The sequence below is a fragment of the Oryzias melastigma genome, linkage group LG6, assembly GCF_002922805.2.
Source record: "Oryzias melastigma strain HK-1 linkage group LG6, ASM292280v2, whole genome shotgun sequence".
Classification (NCBI taxonomy): Eukaryota; Metazoa; Chordata; class Actinopteri; order Beloniformes; family Adrianichthyidae; genus Oryzias; species Oryzias melastigma.
Genome location: NC_050517.1, coordinates 20847419 through 20870712, shown reverse-complemented (window position 1 = coordinate 20870712; position 23294 = coordinate 20847419). Strand labels below are relative to the sequence as shown.

Genomic DNA, 23294 nt, shown 5'->3' with positions numbered 1-23294 from the left:
CTATAGTTGTCTTCGACTTCTGTAATAAGCTGTATACATACATTTCATTTTCAGTTGAGACTAACTTTCCCCTCAACTTTCCAGCATAAACTCACACATATTACAGTAGCTGCTTGAAAACGTTTTCCGTTGTATCTCTGAGAATATCACAAACACAATAACAGAAAGGGGAAGGAGAAGTATGAATATTTCAGAGAAAATGTGAACAGTCCTGTACCCCCGGGATTAGAAGAGAGCTTCATCACCATCCCTCTTCTACAGTGCTGCTAAAGGATCCACGCTTTGGACACACAGGCACCAACATTCAAAATTAAGAATAGGTGAACAGTCACAACTCCAGGAATTGATCAAGAGGCCCATCATGAGGCTAAAGGAGGATCAAATAATTAAAAAAAGGGTTTAAGACAGAAGGTAATACAATGTAAAAAGTATAGCCCTTCACAGATGAGGGTTTGGAAATTCTACATTTGCTTTTTACCCAAAATGCTAACATGCACAGTTTAAAGCTGAGTTGAAAGGTTTGGGGTCAAGGTGGAGACGATTTATCTGTGAAATCCACATCCCATAGTGCCATCAGCTGAGCACGCCCCTCTCTCTCTCTCACTCACTCAGCTAGCTGCCATGCCAGAAAGCTCGGACATGAAGAAAGACGCGCTCTAGGTCAGTGCTCGCTATCACTCATTCTCACGTTCACACTTTAAACATTGATGGCCTGAATGCCCAGTTCCAAAAGTCTAAATAACAGTTGAACCACAGACATGGATCTTCATTTACGCTTTTGCTTCACTTGCAGCTTCCTTCTCTCCATCCTCCACCTCCATTTCCTCAGTTCCATTCTCCTTGTCATCACTCTTCACCTTTCCTGCTTCTTTCTGCTCAGGAGAAAAAACAAACCACATTAGAACCTTCTCATGTCCCTCACTACATGAACATGAGCTCGTTGCGCCCTCTTGTGGTTATAGTCAGAAAAACAAAATCACCTTAGAGTCTCTTTCTGCAAATTTCTGGAACATGTTGGCATAAATGCGTTTGTCTTTTTCATGCTGCTCCTTCAGACGTTTCTGGCAGAGCATGACCTGAAAAGACAACACAAAAACCAAGGTTAGCATTTTGGAAAAACACAAAGTACCACTCAATCTAAACCATGATCATCAATTATTAACTTCAATTTTTTTAATTGAAACAATATTTTTATTTGGATGCAAGTTTGTAAACACACATTATTAAAACGTATTCAATAATTTGTTGATTTATAAACAATACAAGAGCAATAAAGTTTGTCTTGTTTATCCTAAACTGAAGAATAATGCAATCTCCTTTTTCAAATAGTTTCTTATATTGTTACAAGGGATAATAAAGTAATACTAATAAACAATGCAGTAGGGGTTCACAAGTTTTGGTACCTCTAGTTTTTTAAAAAAGAAATTACAACTCGACCACCACATCTAAGTATATTTAGAACTTTCTAGTTTAAATACTCTTATTTGAAGCCTAGGCTTTAGTTTCATTAATAAAAATTAAAAAACTGTAAAGGGAAGCGGATGAAAAGTTTGGCTGTTTTTGTGATGCTGTACCTGACTCTTAGCAGCCTTGTTGGCAGGATAGAGCTGCACTACTCGCTGGAAGTCATCTCTTGCCTTGTCAAACTCATTCATAGCAAAGAGGGCCTCCCCCCTTCGAAACAGAGCTTTCTCATTGGAGGAGTCCATCTCCAAAGCCTGTAAATGGCGTACAGAGGCGGCGTTTTAGTCAAGTTAACACAATCCACAAGTTAACACAATCCACAAAGACAGCTTGAATACATACACATTCGGGGGGAAAACGATGCACAAAAATAACTTAAAGCTAATAAATGTGTCCTACTTTGTCACAGTTTTCCAGAGCTTGGCTCGGTTCGTGAAGCTTAAGGTAGCACATGGCCAGGTTCAAGTGTGCAGCCAGCCTCAGCGTCTTTGCCTTCTTTTCATCTTCCTCTGACAAACCAGACTCATGTTCTAGCCATGAAACTATCTTTTTGTACTGCACAGACGCCTGCTTGTATTTTCCATCCTGTGACATATGGAGGTGACAGGTTACAGAACATCAAAGTGCTGCAAGGTCTTTGATTCCAAGAATAATAATAATAAAAAAAGTCTACCTTAAAATACTGCGTTCCTTTCTCTTTGATGATGCTGCTCTGCTCCAACTTTTCTGGCGTGTTCATTTCCCACGACTCCTTTGCCTGTTTTTGTAAGAAAATCGTAAGTACTGCAGCAGTGTAAGGAAAAGCAGAACATGCAGCACATAATCCAGATCTGTTTACCTTCTCAAAGGCCGTGAGCTTAATCTTGTACTGCAATGTTGCTCCAGCAGGAATGTTAAACTTTGCATTCCCTGAATTACCATAGCCATACCTAAAGGAAGAATAGGTGAAAAATTAGCGTAATTATGGTCTTTAGTGAAGTTAACATTTAGCACACAACATATATGCTTATCTGCTATTTTCACAATTCAGATTAATGGGGGAAAAAAAACTTTTAATAAACTTTTTCTGAGCAGCTAAAAAGATGTAGAAATCCATTTTGCTTTTCTGAACCATTATGGCATTAAACCGACTTTACAACACTTTAGTTTGATATTTGGCCGTTTTAAGATGGTTAAAGAACTACAATCTTATGTAATCATACTTAGGCTTAATGGTGAATAAGGCTTCCTCGCCTTGCTCCATGGCCATGATAGCCTTCTCCGCTCCAGCTGGCAAGTTAAAACTTTCTCCATCTCCAATCTCAAATTTCAGTTCTCTCTCGTCAAAAATGCGTTCATCGTGAGTGCCCTGCACAGTGACTGAGAGGGATAGAAGTTTGCAGGTCAGGTTGTGTCACTCCTATAGGTTTACTCTGTAACTGACTCAAGTGAAGCTCTGGAAATCTCCTCCTTTTTCTGTCACATTGTTGTTAAAGTTTTCTGGTTTCTAGGTTAAGCACAGGAAGACTTAAAAATACAATAATTTCAAGACAACTGACTGCAAGATTTAATATAGGAAAGGAGTTAATTTAGTAAAATTTTGTGACAACCAAGTAATGCGGCAAAAATAAAATTTAAAGCAAAATGTGACCGAGAAAATAATTCTAATTGGACATGTTAATTTCCCATTTTTAAATGTACCTTTTTGCTTTAAGTCAATCAGAATTTGCACAAAATTCATTTACTATGGTTTTAGGGGTAATACATTTTCACTGTGCTTTCAATATATACACATTAAATTACATTTTAGCCTGCAGTGTCGTAATTATCAGGACTGACGTAAAAGAGTTGCATAAATGTCAGTGTATTACCTTCAACAGTAGCCCCTTCATTTGGCTTAGAATATCCCTCTCCTTTTGTGATAATACGTCTAATGATTCCTCCGTCTTCATCATCCGTTATGTCTTCTCCTCGAAATTCAAACAGTTCAACCTAAAAGGGAAGAGAAGAAAATTATCTGGATGAGTCCAACATATTCCTAAATACAGAGAAATTATTACTGCTAAATACCAGACAGAATTTGAGAAATGCTTTTATAGGCTTTTAATTCATTTAAGTCAGTACAGCAGATAAAAAAAAAAAAAATTAAATGTTTTCTTCAGTTTTAAACAGAAAAAGTTCCAACTTAAGTGGATAGTACTGGAAGTATATATCTGAAACCTTACCTCAAAAACGAGAGTGGAATTTGGGGGTATCTTGGGCGGGCTGCCTGCAGATCCATACGCATACTCTGGCTTGCAGATGAGTTGGCAGAGCTCTCCCACTTTCATTGTGGCCACACCAATGTCCCATGCTTTTATTACTTGACCTAAATAAAGATAGAAGATAAAATCTGAATCGTCTGCACAATAACAACAGGCATGTATTCACTACCTGGTCTAAAAAAAAAAAAATTCAAAAAGCGCCGATCTAAGTCGTAAATTTTTGCTAGTAACAAATCATTTAACCTCAGTTTATGAATTGGGCAACTTTTAACTCCAGAAACAACAATGGTGAAAGTCCTCCTTTTCTAGATAACAGCTAAGGAGTCACCAGTATTTAATAAGAGGGGTGACAGATGCATCCCGAAAATTTAGTACCTAGGATTAAGAAAGTGTATCTGCTTTCTGTAAAATTTTTAACATTCCCAATCAAAAAAATATTAAATTAAGTTACAAAAATTAGTTTTTTGCCTCAAAAACAACACTCTAAACCCCCATGGTGGTACGTAGACATCATCAAAACAACAAAAAAGAATCTTTCTCAGCAGGAAAATACAGCTTATAGGTAGGTAAAAGATTAGAAACCAACCTTTGCCCAACTCAAAGGAAAACTTTTCTCCTCGGTCTCTGCTGGAGTCAAAGTGTGTCCCATCCAAAAGCGTCCCCACATAATGGACAAACACTTTGTCACCAGTCATGGGGAGTTCAGTTCCTGTGCCTTCCCTCTTAATAACCTGCAAAAACAATTGGATTCAACTGCAAGTCTGTTTCTTTCCTCATTTGTAGAAATAAAGTAGGTTAGTATTTGTATTTAGTGTTCTGGTTGTGCATATCTACCGTTTAATTATTTTAAAAAACATTAGCTCAAGGCTCCAGACCTTTCTAGAACTGGATTAGGTTGCATGGTCATCAATCGATATAATTGACAACCCAACAATAAATTTCCAAGAAGAAAAAAATAAATAAATCTACGAATAAAAATAAATAGTGTTTACTATGTTATAATCATGAGCGTATAGTAGCTAATTGCAATAAAATATGAACTTAAACGTGTATTTAACAACTAGGCTAATGTTAGCTTAGCCAGCTAACCTAGCAATATGCTTCAGTTAAGATAATTACTCCAAACCCAGTTACCTTTAAAACACCCCCATCTTTCTTTGGCGTGATGTCCTCCCCTTCCAGCGGGATGGTGTGCTGTCCTTCGTTTGCCTGCTCCTCCGCGGTCATTTTCAGACGAAAGCTTTGAGCTAGGACTTGCAGAGAAAAAACCCCGAGACCACTGACACTAGTAGTTAGTAGCAACGTTTGGCTACGGCTAGTTACTTCTCAAAGCACGCCGAGGGCGCAAACAAGGAGCCAACTGTCAACAATGTCAAGCTAGCAGGCGTCGCTCCGAAACTCTTCGCTTTTCTTGCTAATTCCTAGCTTAATAAAACGACACGCGTTCCGGCGTGAAACTGAAAGCAGCCAAACCTGCAACGACTAACCACACTCGTGTCAAACTAGCTGACTGGAGTTGAGTGGAGATGCTTTCCGTTAACGTTGTCTGGCAGCACGGGTTCTGACAAGCGTTTATAGAAGGGCAGAGAACTTTCCAGACAGTGTGAGAGCAGGGGGGAGGGACGCTCACTTGATGTGTTCTATTAAAACACAAGCGCATTTCACAAGGGCGGTGCTAAAATAGGGATAGACGAAATTATACTTTTACGATTACTTCTTGCCACTGCATAAATAGAGTTTTAGGAAGCCAGGGATATATTTAGTAAATTATGAAATAATAAATTCTAGAAAGGACAACGTGTGGAAATTTCTAGAGTAGCTCCGACCACAAATGTAGTCCTGCGCAGTAAAATATATCCTCCCATTTTCATCTGGCTTCCTATTGGCCAGAGTCTGTGACCACTTCTGTTTGTTGGCGCGTAGTTGAAAGAGTAGCAGTGAGAGCAGATAGGTAGAAGATACGGTAAGTTAACTCCATAAAAGTAATAGTTTGATACATTAACACGTTTTTTAGCAGTTGGCAAAATATGAAATCTTAATATTGTTATATTAACTGCGTATTAGGGGTGTTTTTTTGTCGCTAGCTTCCAGGTTTGTTGGTTAGCTTGTTATGACATCCGCATTAAAATGAAACTTTGCAGTAAAGTACAACACTTTAGATGGATTTACGTCAACATTTTTCGGGTTTTTAGACTGTTTTGGTCATTTTTCGATTTGCCTCTGATAAATGTTGATAGGAGCTGATCTGAACATGATTGTTGTGATCCTCAGAGAACATTAGGAGCATGGAAAGTGGAAGGGACACATTTCCATTCCCCTACCAGCCGTATGATATCCAGGAGCAGTTCATGCAAGCCCTCTACAGAGCGCTCGACCAAGGCAAAGTGGGCATCTTTGAAAGTCCAACTGGAACGGTATGTGGAACAACAACCTCTGACTGCAGGATTTAACTAAAAACTTTATTTAAATTCACTGAAATGATGTCGATCCAGGGCAAGTCCCTGAGTCTGATATGTGGAGCTTTGAGCTGGCTGAGAGATTATGATGAGAAGAAGAGACAGGAGGCAGCTGCACTGCTGCAGGAAGGAGAAGCAGCTCTCTCCACTTCTACCACCACCAGCTCCTCAGCAGAACCGGACTGGATCACTGATTTTGTCCAAAAGAAGGCAGAACGAGATCTGGTATCCAAACTGAAGGTGAACACAGTAAGAAAACATTACATGTCAGGCTGAAATCCACAAACCTGCTGACTGTACTCATGCTTTTATCATAGGAGGAAGACTTAAAGAGGAAGAAGAGAGAAGAGCGATTGGAAATGATCAGAAATAACGCTCAGCTTAAGTATGCTCTCAAAAGAAAGGTGAGCTATATTTTACAGAAGGGCTTTGGTCACAGGATGTTTGATTCCTCAAGAAAACAGATTCACCGAATACGTTTAAGACCATCTCCAATGAAAATCGTGTTTTTTTTAACATGTTCCTGTAGAATTCTCCTCATGAGGGAGAACATATTTAAAGAAATTAAGCTTGAAATTGTATTCTGAGTATTTTTTATTCAAATCATTGGGAATCAGGAGCAGATAAAAACATTTCTAATGAACTTCTGCTGCTCTGCAGAAACTATGTCCCTGAATACGACACAGGCGTTATTGATTTAAGCTAAAAACCATGTAATCACAATTAAAAGACCACAGGAACACTTTTACAATAGATCAAAGGATGATTGGAGTTTAATGACTTTAACTGGGTTTGTAGAGCCATGAAGATGATGAGGCCTTCAAGTTGCTTCAGCTCAGTAAAGAGGATCAAGCTGAAGTACCAGGAGATCAAGAAGATGAGGAGCACATTGTTGCTGAATACGAGAGCGATGATGATTCAAAGAGCAAAAGCAGGTAAGCCCAGTCAGTAAGCTGTATTTAACTGTCCTAAAATTAGGGCTGGGTTAAAAAAGTCGAATAATCGATTTAATCTCAATAGATCGATAATCGATTCATAAAAATATAAATCGATTTAGCACACAAAGCTTACGTCTGCTAGCTTGATGCTAACGTATAATGGAATTTCCCATAGGACGACTCAGTCGACCTAAACATACGTTGCTGACTAAATGAACATCTTTATATACTTACAGGTATGAATTTTCCAAACTCTTAAGGAAATATTCTTTAAAGTAACCATTTGTTGTCTAAAACACAGTTTTTTGTTCATACGTTCTTCTTCCTCCGGAATAAGGTGTATTGCTATAGCGCGATCGCCACCTAGTGGCCAAATTGAAACGCCTTCCAGGAGATGCAGAACAATGTTTACAATGTTAATGATCTGAACATTTTTGTTAGAACTTCTCCTTCTGAAAAACCATGTAACACTTTATGCCATTACTAATCTCATTATTTTACAGTATGTGAACTGTATCAGATTATATCTTTAAAACATAGTAGATTATAATTATTTTTAAACAAATGTGTCTAAATGTGTAAACTCAAAATGAATTTAATTGAAGAATCGAAAGAAATCGGAATCAAGTTATTTACTCTTGTGAATCTGTAAATTAGAATTAATACCCAGCCCTACCTAAAATACTGTTATAAAACTCCAAAATTTACAGTCGGATGTGTTTACATGTACAGATTACTTGGAGGTGAGGACGAGGAAGATGACGAGCTAGTTGAAGAACATGTCACTAAGGTATATCCAATAAAAGAGGGGAAAAAACCCCACTTTTCTTGAATTTAATACTCAAGCTCACTCACTAATTGTGTTTTTTAGATCTATTACTGCAGTCGTACTCACTCCCAGCTGGCCCAGTTTGTCCATGAGGTCCAAAAGAGCCCGTTCAGTAAGGACATCAGTCTGGTCACTCTGGGATCTCGACAGGTATTCCTCCACACTTAAAGAATAAAATCAACACTTCATACATTATTTATGAAACATATATTTATCTGTAAAAATGTCTGAATTTACCAAGCCGTTTTAATATAACACTCTGTGCTCAACAGAATCTGTGCATTAATGAAGAGGTGCGGCGCCTTGGCAGCATTCAGCGCATTAATGACCGCTGCATGGAGATGCAGAAAAACAAGCACGGTATGTGTACTGCTGTATTACCTTGATCTTTAAATATATTTGTCTCTGTGTGATACATGGTGTGAAAAAAAAAAAATAAATTCTGTCGTTTTTGCAGAAAAGCAGCATCCTGAAGATGGTGCAAAACGCAAACGAGGTCCAGCCAAGAGTGTGTGTCCCTTCAACAAAGCCTCTGCATTGCAGCAGATGAGGGATGAGGTTCTTGGAAGCGTCTATGACATTGAGCAGCTGATGAAAGTGGGAAAAGAGACGCACTCGTGCCCGTATTACGCCACTCGCCTAGCAGTTCCCCCTGCACAGGTAAACCACTTCTATTCAGGTGTAGTTTGCTCATGTCTGTGCTAAATTTGTTGATTGGAAACAGAGAAAGTGTAAAAAAATAAATTGAAAAAGGTCATCTGGATGTAGTTTTTACAGTTGAAGCAGAATGGATCAACTGAATCCATTCTGCTTCAACTGTAAAAACTACATTTAGATGACCTTTTTTAATATATTTTAATTATTATTTTTAAAAACCTACTGATATGGAACCATCCTGGATGAATGATGGTCTTCACACTTAAAATAGCTAACATTAAATTGACAATTTCTCTAAAAATGTATCTTTATGTACATTTAAGATAGGAGCAATGTTATTTTTTTGTAGAAATACGTCACATACTAATATTTTTAAACTCCATTTGGGGCAATTGCAATGTGAATTCAGGCAGCTTACACTATTTTACTTCTATTAATATTCATTTTTATGCCTAATTTTAAATGCAGGCATAAAATACAAGTGTAAATTTCTTTTCTTGTGTCCAATTTTCCTTCTTTGCTTACTCAAAATTGCTTTAAATTTCTGAAATATAGTTTTTGAGGCTTTTAACCCTTAAACTACTCAAAAAAAAGTATTTTTTTCGCTACTTTTTACCTTGGTACGGAACCCCCTGAAGGGACATAAAAAAAAATTTAAAAAAAGAAGAATTATAATTTTTTTTTTCTAAAAAATACTTATACTCTAAAAATTGAATTAACGGAAAAATGTTCTGATTACTAATTGATTTGCACCAGTTACTATCTGGTGGTGGGCATCCGTTACCAACCAGAATACTTAAAAAAAAATATATTAGTATTTACATTTTTGGAAAAAAATTTTTTACTTCAATTTTTTCTTCAATTTCTCTTTAGGGGCTTTGTACCTTTGGGAGGCTTTTAACCCTTTAACTAACCAAAAAAAGAAAAAAAAACACAAAAATGTAATTTTTTTTCTGCTGCTCATTGCCTTGGTACAGAACCCCTAAAGGGACATCAAAGTTAAAAAAAATAATTGAATTAAGATTTTATTTTTTTCTAAAAGTACTTATTTAAGAAAATTAAATAAAAATAAAAGTTCTGGTTACTAACTAGAACTTGTTTTTTTTTTAATTAAATTAGTTAAAAAAAATTCTGGTTAGTAAGTGGTGCACACCAAATAGTAGCTGTTTTTTAAACATTTATTTATATATTTTTCTCAAAAAACTGAATTAAAATGTTCTGGGTACTAATTCATTTGCACCAGTTACTATCTGGTGGTGGGCATCCAATACCAACCAGAATGTTTTTCATAAAAAATATTATTATTATTTAAATTTTCAGGAAAAAAAAGTTTACTTAAATTTTTACCTCGATTTCCCTTTAGGGGCTCCGTACCTTTGGGAGTAATACACAAAATCAATATTTTTAATGACACGTTTTCAAAATGTTTCCCTCTGTTTGGTTGAGCTGGCAGTTAAAGGGTTAAGTAACTTTAATGTCCCCCATGACTCTTTTTAAATAAAAAAAAAAAAAATTCTCAGTCTTTTATTTATGATCATGGCGTTTTTAACCAAATTGAAGATGTGGTCTGCTTTTCGTGCAGTTGGTGGTTTTGCCGTATCAGATGGTGCTTCATGAAGCTACGAGACGGGCGGCGGGGGTCCAGCTGAAGGACCAGGTGGTGATAATAGACGAAGCTCACAATCTTAGCGACACTCTCTCCTGCATTCATAGCTCGGAGCTCAATGGATCACAGGTGAGCAGCTTTTTTAAACGACTTCTATTTCATTTTTTTTATTTGTTTAATGTTTTTATCAAATTTTTTGCAGCTTTGCCGTGCACATTCCCAACTTACTCAGTATGCAGACCGCTACAGGTAAGATTTGTGCAGCAGACTTTAATTCACATACTTTCCCCTTTTTTGACTGAATTATCTTCATCATCAGGAGCAGACTGAAGGCTAAAAACCTGATGTACATCAAACAAATTCTCTTTGCCATCGAGAGGCTGGTCCGAGTGTTGGGAGGTGAAACGTTTAGTTTGTAACCGCTCAGACCAACTGGCCGGACATTAAATCTGTATTTCAGGACTCCGCTGAACGTCTTTTACTTTGCAGGTAAAGTCGGACAGAACCCCCAGAGTCAGAATACACAAACAGGTTTGTCAATTTTTAACACAGAATCCTCATAAATGCAAAAATCTCTAACCTGATGTTTTTCTTGTAGGAACAGAGATGCATACTATTAACAACTTCCTCTTCAAGGCCGAGGTCGATAACATCAACTGGTTTAAGGTAGTTCTAACAGAACCATGTCTTATAAGTGACGTCTTCAAATCTCACATTTTCACTCTTTCTGTAGTTACAGAGATACTTTGAGAAGAGCATGATCAGCAGGAAGGTGAGAGCTGGACGTTTCTCCTGCACTTCTGGGTGTTATCTATTGTTAGGAAACATTTACCTGTAGCGTCTCCCTGCAGCTCAGCGGGTTTGTGGAGAAATACGCCGGCTCAGGTGTGACGCTGCACGCCCAGAACTCCTTAAATAAGGAGAACCGACGCACAGAAGGGTTACTCAACTACCTAAAGACACTAAAGAGCAATCAGAACTCTGCATCTGGTCAGTGGAACCCTCTTTGTAAAATATGTAATAAATAAATACATTATTAATGTGAATATTGATGTGTAGTTGCTCAAGCAGACCTGCAGGAGTCAGCCGAGGCAGAGAAAGTGCTCTCTGCATCTCCCATGATGCAGATTGAAGGTTTCTTCCTGGCTCTCACCAACACCAACGCTGATGGGAGAGTTGTGGTGCACAGAGAAGGTATTATTCTACGTGGAGACTGATGGACGTGTAAAATTACAACTAAAGAATACACAAAAATTTCCTCTTTTAGGCACTTTGTCAGAAAGCAGCGTCAAGTTCCTTCTGCTGAACCCAGCGGTCCACTTTGCTGAGGTTCTGAAGGAGTGCAGATCCGTCATCATTGCTGGAGGAACCATGCAGCCTGTAAGATGGGTTTAAATTAAACAAAATCAAAGGGATCTGATGTGTTTTTTTTAATCACATTAAGAAAATGTTGTAGGTTTCAGACTTTAAAGAAGAGCTTTTGCTTTCTGCTGGAGTGGGACAAGAGCGCATCGTGGAGTTTACCTGCGGTGAGTGATGCTTTTCTCTCCAAGACTTTATAAATTAATAATAGACTTTAGTCAATTCTTGCCTTTCATTAAGTGATTATGGATCAATTATCACAATATTTTAAAGAACATCAACTGCAGTCGGACTGCCACAAACTAATATTTTAATAGTCGACTAATCACTGATTATTTTTCGATTAGTCGACTAATCGGATCTCACATAAACTGGATATAAATCACACATCTTAACCATCATTAGCTCTAAACTTGAAGTGTTTAAGCTATATGCTAACTAAAAATGAATAGTAAAAATAGCAAAAAGGCATTTTGTGGTGCTGAGCAGTCACAACTGTATTCAACTTCACTATAGAATTACAAACTGTATGATGTCTCGCAGAAAAACTTGATCACTTTTGATTCAGCTGAGACATTTCACTTCAATGGGAGCTGAATGCACATAAAACATTTAGCTACTAAGTTTGCTCTCTGTTTGCGCTAATGTTAGCTTAGCTTAGCTAGACGATGATCCCTCTTCAGCACTATACTCGGTCACATGGAACACAAGTTCTGCCTTGTAGAAATTACACTGGACACTTTTTTCTTTTATTTTTCAATGTTTCCCACTTTGCAGCTCCGTTAGCGTGTTGTTGTGGTACTCCAGTACTACTGCGCATGTGTGTCAAAGACAATGGGACACAGTATTAGAAAGTACGCATTGTAAAATTAAATTAGTCGTGGACTATTTTATTAGTCAGCATTGTGAAGAATCAACCAATTGTGGCAGTCCTAAACTGCAGCCAAATTATGCTTTTTTTTATTATTTTTCGCTTGAGACATAATAAATTAATGGGACTTAATTATTAATTAATTAATTCAGACATGCGCTCACTACTTTAAAAAAAAATAGCGTATAGGACAAAACCTATTTGCTGAAGTAAAAACCTAATTAATAAGAACATAGTATTTAATTTAAACAGTTTTGTCAAATGCAAAATTGTTCAAATGCAATGCATCATGGTCTATATTCGTCAATCTAATGAGCATCGATGTACATAAAGATTTTCTCGGGGAATTCTGGGAAATTTCCAGAGCAAAAAAAGTGCACTTACAGTTAGGGACTTTGGACACAACCTTTGAAAATAAGTAGAACTTACATTTCTTTTCTACTTTTTAACATGAAAAAAAGGCTTAAACTGGAGTAAAAAATAAAGATAAAGTAAACCCCCATACAGTAGTGTTTTATTTGTGTCTTAATGTTTTGAAAAAGATCATAAAAATATAAACCAAACATGAAATGACCTGTTAAACTGTCCTCACCTGTCAGGTCACGTCATTCCCCCGGAGAACATTCTTCCCATCGTCATGAGCAGCGGTCCATCTGGCCAGGAGCTGGACTTCACCTTCCAAAGCAGAGATTTACCGAGCATGGTAACAGAAGACACGAGTCGTTGGGTGGCTCGTGATCTCATCGTTTATGCCTGCTCCGCTCTCCTCTAACAGATGGACGAAACGGGACGCATTCTCTCAAACATCTGCAACGTGGTCCCCGGTGGGGTCGTGTGTTTCTTCCCCTCCTATGAATATTTGAGGCGGATCATTTGTCACTGGGAGGCCAGCGGCGCGCTAACCCGACTGTCCACTAAGAAGAAGGTATCATCACTTAAATGTTCTAGAAGACGTCCATCTAAACCTGACTCCAACGTCCTCTTAGATCTTCCAGGAGCCAAAAAAGGCCAACCTGGTGGAGCAAGTGCTGAGCGAGTTCTCCCGTTGTATCCAGGTAACTGGGCGAAGCGGCTAACAAACCAGAGCTAATGTGTATTTACTGAGCACTTTTCCTCTTTGGTTGTAGAGGAGCGCTCAGGAGAGCAGTGGACTGACGGGAGCGTTGCTTTTTTCTGTGGTTGGAGGAAAGATGAGCGAAGGAATCAACTTCTCGGACGACTTGGGCAGGTGTGTGGTAATGGTTGGAATGCCGTATCCCAACATAAAATCCCCGGAGCTGCAGGAAAAGATGTCATATTTGAACAAACACCTGGTGGGTCCAGCTTCTTTAAAGTTATGATAGAAATTCTCTTTTTTATCAGAAGAAAACATGATAAGTTTTTGTTTTTTAGCCTCACAGTCACGGAAGGAGCCCCGGACAAGCACTAGTTGAGAACCTCTGCATGAAAGCTGTCAATCAGTCCATAGGTAACCACGGCAACAGATGCAGAAAACGGAGTTGCGTTATTTTTAGTTAACAAAAGCGTCTCGTCTCCGTAGGTCGAGCTATCCGTCACCGTGGCGACTATTCGGCGATAGTGCTGTGTGACAGGCGTTACTCTCGTCCCGCCACGCTCTCCAAACTTCCAGCTTGGATCAGGAGCCGCACAAGCACACACGCAACGTTTGGTCCCGCTTTTGCTTCCTTACGCAAGGTGAGAAACAAAAATGATGTGCATGATCACCAAGGATGTGAATGTACCGACTCTTCATTTATTTTTAGTTCTTTGTGGAGAAGAAGCAGCAGCAAGTCTTCCTCAACGGCTCGTGAAAGAAAACTTTTCCTATAAATGATGGCGTCCAGAGGGAAATCATCACCTTACAGAGCACTTCAACCAACAGTATGAGAATAAATGCTCTTTATTGTTCAACACTATTCAGCTTTAAACTAACTGAGTTGAGTTCATCACTGACAGAATAAAGACGGGTTTTTCATGGCACACACAGACAGGTTTCATCACTGACCCAGTTTGCTTCGTTGACGTTAGAAAAGTTAGCTCTTGTGTTTAAATGTGGTCTACGGATGTAAACTACTGAAAAATGTAGATGGATGGCAGGCACAGCACAGGTAGGCACGTCTTACTCTGAACTCTTAATAATTCAACGATGAAATGTACATTGTTAGGAAATATGAAGCATTCTTACTTTGAATTTTATGAACATTTTTTCTATCCATTAAAGAAATAAAATTTGAATGAGAATCTTCATTTGTGTTGTTTTTTTTTCAGCTATTGCATAAACTTAAAGTTGTCTCGTTGAACTGAAAAGTCAAAACAAATATACGAGGAATTCTTTTTCACAATGTGGGTTCTGTCTACCGGACGTCACGCTTCCCAATCGTCGTCGTCTGTCGTTGAATGCGGCGCAGGAAGTGGAGGGATGACGTCGGAAATCCTGGCAAATGCGCCTCCTGCTCCCGCTGGAGCGTCACTGGACTCTCCGGCTGCCGGGCCTTTTCCAGATATTCCTGAAGGGAAGAAATACATTTTTTTTTTAAATAAATAAAAATTAAAAAATACTTTATTTAAGATCCAAGTCTTGCTGCACCTTTTCTGCGCATGGCGAGTTTATTGAAGAGATCCGACATGAAGTCGCCACCACTGGATGACACCCCAACTGCTGAGAGATGAAACAAGAAGTTTCTAAATATATAAGCAATAACATATTTAAATTAAATGATTAAATAGAACTTTTCATCAAAGTAAAACATCTTTATGCAAAAAAAAATAATTTTAATTAGTTGCTGAAAGCAAAGTAAGACGATAGAAAATGTTAGCAGTGACCGTGGAAACCTTTTCAATCATGAACTCAAAAAACTGGATCATAAAGTAATCAATCCAGCTGAAAACGAGTGAAAAACAATCATCTTCATCCTGTTATGCCGGGTCTCATAACCGGGTATAAATATGGTTGAGTGCTAAATGTCAGCGGAACCAGTTATTAAAATTACTGCTGTCATGCAATTAATTTTTGTGCGATAATTGAATTAATAAATATTTTAACCCATAAATAGCTGTAAAAAGCCTAATTTTGAGGTATTTTCTTTAAGTTTGTGGCAGAGTAAAAGATCTAAAAAGGTGGCTTTATTAATTTTTTTATTATAAAAAATATCCAACCTTTACTTTGACAACACCAAGGTTTTTTTTCTCAATCTTGAACGAATAACAAAAAATATTGAACACGAACTTCTTATTAATATCATAATTCAAATGTTGATATGCCTTTTTCCACAGTTTGCCACAACAGCAAGACAGTAGAAGCGATATGAGAGTGATGTTATAGTTTAATTTAACCTAATTGGGTAAATGTAATCATTTTAAAGACTGTGATGAAGCAGAAAAGAAATAGAGAAGAGAATCTAAGAAGGAAGAAACAAAACACAGCAGTGGAATTGAACTATTTAGACTGTTATTTTTTAAAAATAAACTTTTGCTTCATCATCCGGTCTAAACAAGCACCAAAAGGTGAATTTTCCCTCTAAAATTATGCTTTTTTTCTTTTTTAATTTTCATGACGATCACCTTTCTCAAAAAGGAGCTAGAGAAGAGCGTGGTTCATGTGCGCCTCACGCTGAAGCTGTTACCATAACAACGCACCGCACCGCGTATTAAACGGTTTATGTCGAAAAAATATAGCAGGATTGAAGCTCTAATAATTTATTTAATACTTATATATTTCTTAAATAACCGTGGTATGAGCGGGATAAAATGTTCCTCCAGGTGTGCAGAACGTGGAAGTAACCGTCCAATCCAAAAAAAAGCTAAATGCGATTAAAAACTCACTAAAATGTCTAATTAATTTATCGCAATAATTTGACAGCCCTAATTAAAATACTCGTGCATTTTTCGGTAAAAACATCAAATTTGGCGTGAATGAGTATTAGGATCCCCTCTTTCAGAAAAGGAAGTTTGCCACAAGAAATTTTAAAATGTATATGATAGTAATCCGTTGGTACCACTCAAGTTGAAGACTGCATTTTGTGAGCATGGGGCAATTAGAAATAAAATATTTTTGTAATAATGAAGCCACAATCTTTAAAAAAAAAATGGCTGCCATTTGGGTTTTTTCTCTTGGTGAACGTCCTTTTCTGAAATGGGGGATTCTATGGTACATTCCTGCTGAATTTGGTGCTTGTATCACAAAACGAACGATTTGTCGTAAACATCACGCTAACGCCTCAGTTCCAGCAGTCACCTTGCTCCTGCTCCTTCTGCTTCTTCTTCTCCATCTTGCGCTCCTTAACGTTGCGCAGCTTGGCCTTGCCGATGCCCCCGGCGTTGCGGATGGACTCCAGCAGACTGGCACGACCGTCTGACGGCTGAACCACTTCGCTCGGAGCGCCTGACACGGGACCTGCAGCGCCACAGTTTGAGTTAGGACCCATCGTTCTCTATGAGATGAAACAGAAGTGGAGGGGAGACGACTGCAGACGTGACCCACCGGAACTCGGTGCCTGGTCTGAGGCGCTTTCCGCTGGAGGAGGGGGAGGAGGGGGCGGTGGAGGCGGAGCCCCAATCGGAGGAGCAGCAGCGAGGGGAGTCTCAGGGGGAGGAGGCGGGGGAGGAGGGGGCGGTGGAGGTGGAGAGAGTGATGGAGAACTCAACGGAAGGAGGGCTCCTAAAAGCAAAATAAGAGCAAGTTTCTCGTCATTTATACATTTTTTAATGATATAATACATAATAAAAGTAAATCCTCTCATACCGGGTGCACTGCTCTCATCATTGAAGGAGGGCAGTTCAGGAATGGGTATGGGACCGGACGGTGCAAACCCAGGACCGAGGTCGGCGCTGTACGACAGATCATCTGCGATGCCTGGCAGGTCGGGCAGATACGACGGCACGTCTATCTCAGGAACCTGACCCAAGTCTGGCACATAGAAATAGCTTTCTGCCGTCTGCTAGACAAAGAAAAGTTCATCAAGATAAATCCTACGATTGACGGCGGCAAAGCGGCGTGCTCAATCTTTGAAGCACCTGTCTCTCCAGTTGCTCTCGCTTGGTGATGGACAGAGGAGCATCAAAGGGTTTCTCCTCTTTTTCCGTCTCCAGCGTCGTGTGTGTTTTTGTCACCGCTCCCGCCAGAGGATCAAGGAACACGTACTTCTTATATCTATAAATGCAAAACACACGTGTAAACTTGCTAGCACAGACTGGCTGCAAACAGAAGCATCTGCGAGTGTTTGTGCGTCTAACTCACAGATTCTCTGTGGTATTGAAGAGCAGCAGGGAGCTGACGGATGAGATGTTTCGAGGCAGACTGCCCAGTCCTTCCTCTGTCTCGTCCTCAGACCTCTTCTTGTTGCTCACGCACAATGGAAAATGCACTAACTTCTCCTAAAAGGCAGAAAAAAGTCAATATATCTTGCAAACTTTTAAATCCTAAACGATGCAAATGGTGATTGTTACTGAAGTGCTTCCGTGCGGGGATGCGCCCACGAGCACAGAAACACACAAACACCGAATGATGTGACTGGGGACCCGGCTTCTAAAACACACTGAATAATGCATTTGTGCAAGATTGGGTTTTCTTTTCTTTTTCCTCCCAGGCTGACAAACTCTCACACAGACGCACAAAACAACAACACATAACTGCTACAAAAGAAGAAAAGAAATTATTATGCTAGTTTGCGCAAAGTTCCCAAAAAAATGGGAGGTTTGTTATGAAAAATAAAAACCCTTAAAATGAGATCTGTACACAAACACACACAGTTAACTTACACAGCTTTGTGTGTTTAATGTTCTACATATCCTGCATGTACACATAAACGAGAATCTGACTGGAAATAAAATCAAAGAAATGCATTTATTTGAGCCCTGGAGAACAAAAGAACAATTTTCTTCTCAGCTTTTAAAAGTCAATTTGAACTTTTTTTTTAAATTTTAGGTAGCAGCTATTAACAACAGTAAAAAAAAATAGAATTAATACATAAAATTACAGAATAAAATAAATAATAATAAAAAAACAGTGACCCTTTGTTTGTTTTTTTTTCCAAAAAGGTCCTAAATTGTAAAAATAAATAAACAAACTAGAACTGGTGGTTTCAAATACTTCTCAAAGCTGGTGATAATAAATGTTATTGTGATACTAGAAGAGTTACATTACCTGTAATAATGCTAGAGTGAATGTTTTTTGGTGAAAGCAATCGCCGAAGACGCTGAAGATATTTGTTGAAGATACCGAAGGTGTTTATTATAATTGCTGAAGGGATTTGCTGAAAATGCTAAAACTATTTTCATAATGCTAAAGTTACTAAAGGACTAAAGGAACACAAAGAATTTCTTGAAAAATCGAAAACACTGCAAAAAAGGTAAAAATGTGTCAAAGGTATGAAGTCAAAATTAGCTCAACACCTCAGTAGATGCCAAATTAGCAGAAAAAGCTAACATGTTGCTAGAATACTAGCTTAACTCAGAATTAGCGCAAAAAGCCTTAGTATATGCTAAATGAGCCACAAAAAACGTTAACATGATGCTAAAATATTAGCATAACTCAAAATTATCCCGAAACCTTGGTAGATGCTAAATTAGCCAAAAAAGCTAACTTGTTGCTAAAATACTAGCTTAACTCCACAGTAGAACAAAAAGCCTTAGTATATGCTAAATTAGCCAAATAAGCTAACATGTTTCTAATTTATTAGCTTGATTCAAAATTATCCCGAAAACTTGGTAGATGCCAAATTAGCCAAAAAAGCTAACTTGTTGCTAAAATACTAGCTTAACTCCACAGTAGCACAAAAAAAACTTAGTATATGCTAAATTAGCCAAATAAGCTAACATGTTTCTAATTTATTAGCTTGATTCAAAATTAGCCCAAAACCTCTGTAGATGCCAAATGAGCCAAAAAGGCTAACTAACACGTTGCTAAAATACTAGCTTAACTCCATGGTAGCCCAAAAAATCTAATTAGATGCCAAATTAGCCAAAGACGTTAGCATGGTGCTAAAATATTAGATAATCTCAAGAATAGCCCAAAAAACGTCAGTAGGTGACAAATTATCCAAAAACGTTGGCATGTTACAAAAATACAGACTCAAAATTATTCTGAAAAACCTCAGTAGCATGAATTTTCTTAACATGCTGAATGTTTTGATACCAAACTTGCAAAAATTGCAGAAAGTTCACAAATATTTGAAGAATTACATGAAAAAAAATGAAAAATGTGCGTAAAATTTCAATAATTGCGTACAATTTAAAAAATTGCATAATTAAAAAGTAAAAGCATGAATGTCCTGAACATACTGAATGCTCTTAATTGCATAAATTAGAATAATTTCCATTAATTGTCAATGGTGACTGAAAAATGCATAAAACCCTAAGAAACGTAAAATGTACAAAACCAAAAGTACAAGCAGGAATGTCCTTAACTAGCTGAACGTTTTTATACAAAGATTACTTAAAATGCTGAAAGTGTCATTGAGTTTTTATGCTTACAGAGCATTCACACAATGAAAACATCTGAATGTGTTTTCTCATGAAGCCTCACTATTTTTAGCAGTAAGAGAGCAAACAATGAAAATGAAAGCTGGATTTATTTGCATTTGTAGACTAGTGAATATTAAAATATGTAAATAGGTGTTACATCCCGGTAATTTTGAATTTCAAGAAGCTTGGTGTAGTTGAGAAACAAAAAAACAAATGTATCCAGTTATGTTTTTAAAAGACTTACTTAGAGTTTAAATGAGCAAGTACACACTTATTGGGTTGCAACATTCTGCTTTTATGTTCGGATTAAAGTTTGTTATTTGAAGTTGATGGACTTCACTGAACCCAATATCTGCTGAGATAAAGTCGAACCCGTCTGCAGGTGAAACAGGCTTTGTTCAAATGTGGGGTTCTTAGAACAGGATTCTTCTGATGGTTACTCAGAACTCATTAGGTATTCTCCCTCAGGCTCATCTTAAACCCACATCCCTCCAGATGCCAGAGCTCCAGTGGTGGCTGGAGACCGTGTACATGAGATCTGCATGTTGCTAACATTAGCATGAAGCGCGCTGGAGAAAAAACACACAACAGGAAATCCCCAACCAGCACGATACAGTGGAGTTTAGACGGCTTCTTTGAAAGCACCACCACAAAAACCAACGTTTGTAACTTGAAACTGCAGATGCTAATCATCGTGGGAGAAGATGCCAAAACCAAAAATCTGCATTTTTATGCACTCCTCTCACCTGCAGAACTTTCTCATCAAAAGGCCGAAGTTTACTCTGAATCCTGCGGCGCGAGCAGCTTTGTGATGAGGGGTCTGCAGCTCCAGCGAAGATGGATGTGTAGTCCTGGAGCTGCTCTGGGGCCGGGTACTTGGCACTGGAGAAGACCTACGACACAATTACACCTGCTTTACACACCACAGCTCCAATTTACAAGTTTTCATCTCAAAAGGCTGATGCTTTGTTACCTTGGTGGCCTTCTTACTGCCTTTAATCTTATCAACTCTGGCTTGAGCGAGCCGGATCCGGTCAGAGACGCTCTGCAGCTGGAGACGGTTCCTTTCCACGCTCTCTGAAACCCTATGGAAGCAGCACCAGCATGAAATAAAAATATCATGTATATTCAAAGAAATTGATACATTTATTGCTCAACAAAAAGAAGTTTGTTCAAACACAAGGTTTCTACTTGACAGTTGATTTTTTTTATTTAAGCAATCAAAATAAAAATAAAAACCTGAAAAAACAAAGAAATATATATATATATAGCTATAAATCAAACCTAGTTAGGATATTTAATAATGAACCGATTGAAAATTTAACTAAAATAACAGATAAATGTACAAACACACATGCATATCCCTATCAACATAAACAAGTAAATTATTCCATTATAATCACTTTTATTCATAAATATACATTTTTGCACCTACATGTACAATATATGCCATATTGAATCCATTAAAAATTATATTTTTCCATTTTTTTATTGCTTGAAAGTGATTAGGTGGGAAGAAACTATACAATTATATAATATTATAATCGTGAAATTATAATACTTCAAAAAGTTTAAATTGTTAAAATTTTGTATCAATAAATGCCACCATTTGGTGTAGTTAAAATAGTTAGAACGTGCATGGGGCTGATGCAGTAGTTTGAAATCTTTACCATTTATTGTTCATTTGCTAAAAGAGTTTAGCATTAACTCAAGTTATGACCAGACTCAACTCAAATGTTAACAGGACAAAGGTAATCCTCACAAAATAAGTCAATAAACTACAATCTTTTTCCTTTAAACAGCTTTATCGCTGTAGAATCACACTCAAAAAGGCCATCAATGTTAACAGCAAACTTTCAAACACACTTCTGGGATCTCTTAAATAAAGTTTAATGTCTTGCATGCAAAATTGACATAATTTTGAGGGATATTCCCTCTTTTGAAGTTAGTTTTTTGGCTTGCCTTTTGAATATGTCTGTAGAAATTGCCTCTAGATACAGAAGCGCATCAGCGATCTGATTGACAGCCTCTTCCCGCCTCAGCTCTGGCTGCACCAGAGGGACCGAGTACACCTGGCCTTCCAGGCAGTGTCTGTGTGTCATCCTGGAAAACAACACAAACACCATCAACCCGATAAACCATAAACCATAACCTATTCTATTCTATTGCATGACAAGTGAACTTCTGCTTAGAAATAAATCAAACATAAATATCACATTAGTTGTGTGAACATAATTAGGATTTCTATAACTAACTTAAAATTCAAGAAACAAAACCATAATGCCTTGCAGTGCTTGTTATTGGTGCCATATCCAGTGAATAAGGCATATTATTAGCAAAAAAGAAAAATATTGACGAGTTTTGTTGTTTTGTCATTTTAAATAAAGTTTTGTTTATAAAAAAATCTATGTTAAACAGAATTGCATTTTATTGACAAAATGCTTAATTCAGGAAGCGTTTAACTGGACAAACCTTTTCATACTTGTATTAATTTCTTGTAAATGTATTTTAATAATGTTCAAGACAAAAATTGGGTTTATAAAAAATGAAAATAAGGACAATTTTTCATAAACCTTCATCTGACTGTCACATGACAGTGGCGCTCAACTAATGTTGCAACAACCGTTTATTGCAAAACACGTCGCGTTTATTTTCCTTTATTGCTAAATAAATGGTTGTTCAAACAGTATGAACACTATTTTTATGTAAATACATCCTAAAAAGAAATAAGCTAATTATTAGGTTAGGAAAATAGCGACACAGAGAACGTCACCTATTATAAGAATGTAGTTATAAAATCTAAACTCTTACCTGACCATTGGTTTGATTTAAAGTTCAGCCTCATTAAAGGAATATTTACAATCCAGACTGTCGGTGGTAGCGGTAGCTTTTTATTTAGCAAAACAGTTTAGACTTCCGCATCCGAACAACACGTGACCTCTACGTTGCGTGACATGCTGCGTTCACGGGGTGTCGGAAACTTAGTTGGTTGAGTTCGTCTTGGTTTGTTTTGGTCATTTTTTTTTTCTTTGACTAATATTTTCTTTAGCAAATTCGGCTAATTTGAATAAAATAAAATACATTTATTTAAAAAAGACATTGTAAATAATACATGAATTTAAAATAAAAAAAACCGTGAAGGTTTATTGCATAGTAAAATAATTGACCAACTTACATTTACTTTTCTATTTTTTTATGTGGGCCATTTCTTTATTTATTTATGCTTGCCTGCTTGCTTTGCATTAGTCTTTTTCTCTTGAATCCTAATAGATTATACACAAAAGTGGTGCTTGCTAATTTTAAACTGGGGAAATAAAGCCCTTTGTCACAAAAAAAATATTATGTTTATATTTTTTCAGTTGTATTCAGGTCACAACAATCTTGGCATTTTCATTAAACTATATGCA

General features: G+C 37.5%; 3 protein-coding genes across 8 annotated transcripts in view; 1 reads left to right on the top strand and 2 right to left on the bottom strand.

Moving 5' to 3' along the window:
• On the bottom strand, positions 1–5319 carry fkbp4 (FKBP prolyl isomerase 4). The gene is made up of 11 exons (XM_024281471.1): positions 4842–5319; positions 4294–4438; positions 3669–3811; positions 3315–3435; positions 2667–2823; positions 2303–2393; positions 2138–2221; positions 1864–2049; positions 1575–1718; positions 981–1076; positions 1–872 (listed from the first exon to the last, which is right to left on the bottom strand). Exons 1-11 carry the CDS (start codon positions 4932–4934, stop codon positions 771–773), a joined length of 1362 nt encoding a protein of 453 aa, XP_024137239.1. The 5' UTR covers positions 4935–5319; the 3' UTR covers positions 1–770.
• ddx11 (DEAD/H (Asp-Glu-Ala-Asp/His) box helicase 11) overlaps positions 1–14661 on the top strand; it is a 15927-nt gene extending 1266 nt beyond the window's left edge. Inside the window, exons 1-26 of one of the 3 annotated variants that reach the window (XM_024281463.2) lie at positions 5520–5670; positions 5979–6121; positions 6200–6403; positions 6481–6567; positions 6962–7098; positions 7834–7891; positions 7973–8080; positions 8203–8290; positions 8388–8590; positions 10170–10322; positions 10396–10442; positions 10513–10592; positions 10683–10724; positions 10792–10859; positions 10927–10965; positions 11045–11183; positions 11253–11387; positions 11461–11573; positions 11650–11722; positions 13026–13129; positions 13202–13351; positions 13413–13481; positions 13554–13739; positions 13819–13894; positions 13967–14121; positions 14190–14661. In XM_024281463.2, coding sequence (XP_024137231.1) covers positions 5993–6121; positions 6200–6403; positions 6481–6567; positions 6962–7098; positions 7834–7891; positions 7973–8080; positions 8203–8290; positions 8388–8590; positions 10170–10322; positions 10396–10442; positions 10513–10592; positions 10683–10724; positions 10792–10859; positions 10927–10965; positions 11045–11183; positions 11253–11387; positions 11461–11573; positions 11650–11722; positions 13026–13129; positions 13202–13351; positions 13413–13481; positions 13554–13739; positions 13819–13894; positions 13967–14121; positions 14190–14237 — 2691 coding nt within the window. In that variant the 5' untranslated portion in view covers positions 5520–5670; positions 5979–5992 and the 3' untranslated portion in view covers positions 14238–14661. Of the gene's footprint in view, positions 1–5519; positions 5671–5714; positions 5799–5978; positions 6122–6199; positions 6404–6480; positions 6568–6961; positions 7099–7833; positions 7892–7972; positions 8081–8202; positions 8291–8387; positions 8591–10169; positions 10323–10395; positions 10443–10512; positions 10593–10682; positions 10725–10791; positions 10860–10926; positions 10966–11044; positions 11184–11252; positions 11388–11460; positions 11574–11649; positions 11723–13025; positions 13130–13201; positions 13352–13412; positions 13482–13553; positions 13740–13818; positions 13895–13966; positions 14122–14189 lie in introns of those variants that run through there. The other 2 variants (XM_024281466.2, XM_024281465.2) reach the window with 2 other exon arrangements.
• On the bottom strand, positions 14311–23113 carry wash1 (WAS protein family homolog 1). 4 transcript variants are annotated; one of them, XM_024281469.2, is made up of 11 exons: positions 22699–23113; positions 21850–21990; positions 20861–20972; positions 20634–20780; positions 17663–17799; positions 17440–17575; positions 17168–17363; positions 16907–17083; positions 16661–16819; positions 15014–15082; positions 14311–14933 (listed from the first exon to the last, which is right to left on the bottom strand). In XM_024281469.2, exons 1-11 carry the CDS (start codon positions 22704–22706, stop codon positions 14791–14793), a joined length of 1425 nt encoding a protein of 474 aa, XP_024137237.1. In that variant the 5' UTR covers positions 22707–23113; the 3' UTR covers positions 14311–14790. The 4 variants fall into 4 exon arrangements, with proteins under 4 accessions (XP_024137237.1, XP_024137235.1, XP_024137238.1 ...); XM_024281467.2 differs by having other exon boundaries at positions 15014–15085; positions 22699–23105; XM_024281470.2 differs by having other exon boundaries at positions 17168–17360; positions 22699–23098.
• Positions 23114–23294: the final 181 nt, after the last annotated feature.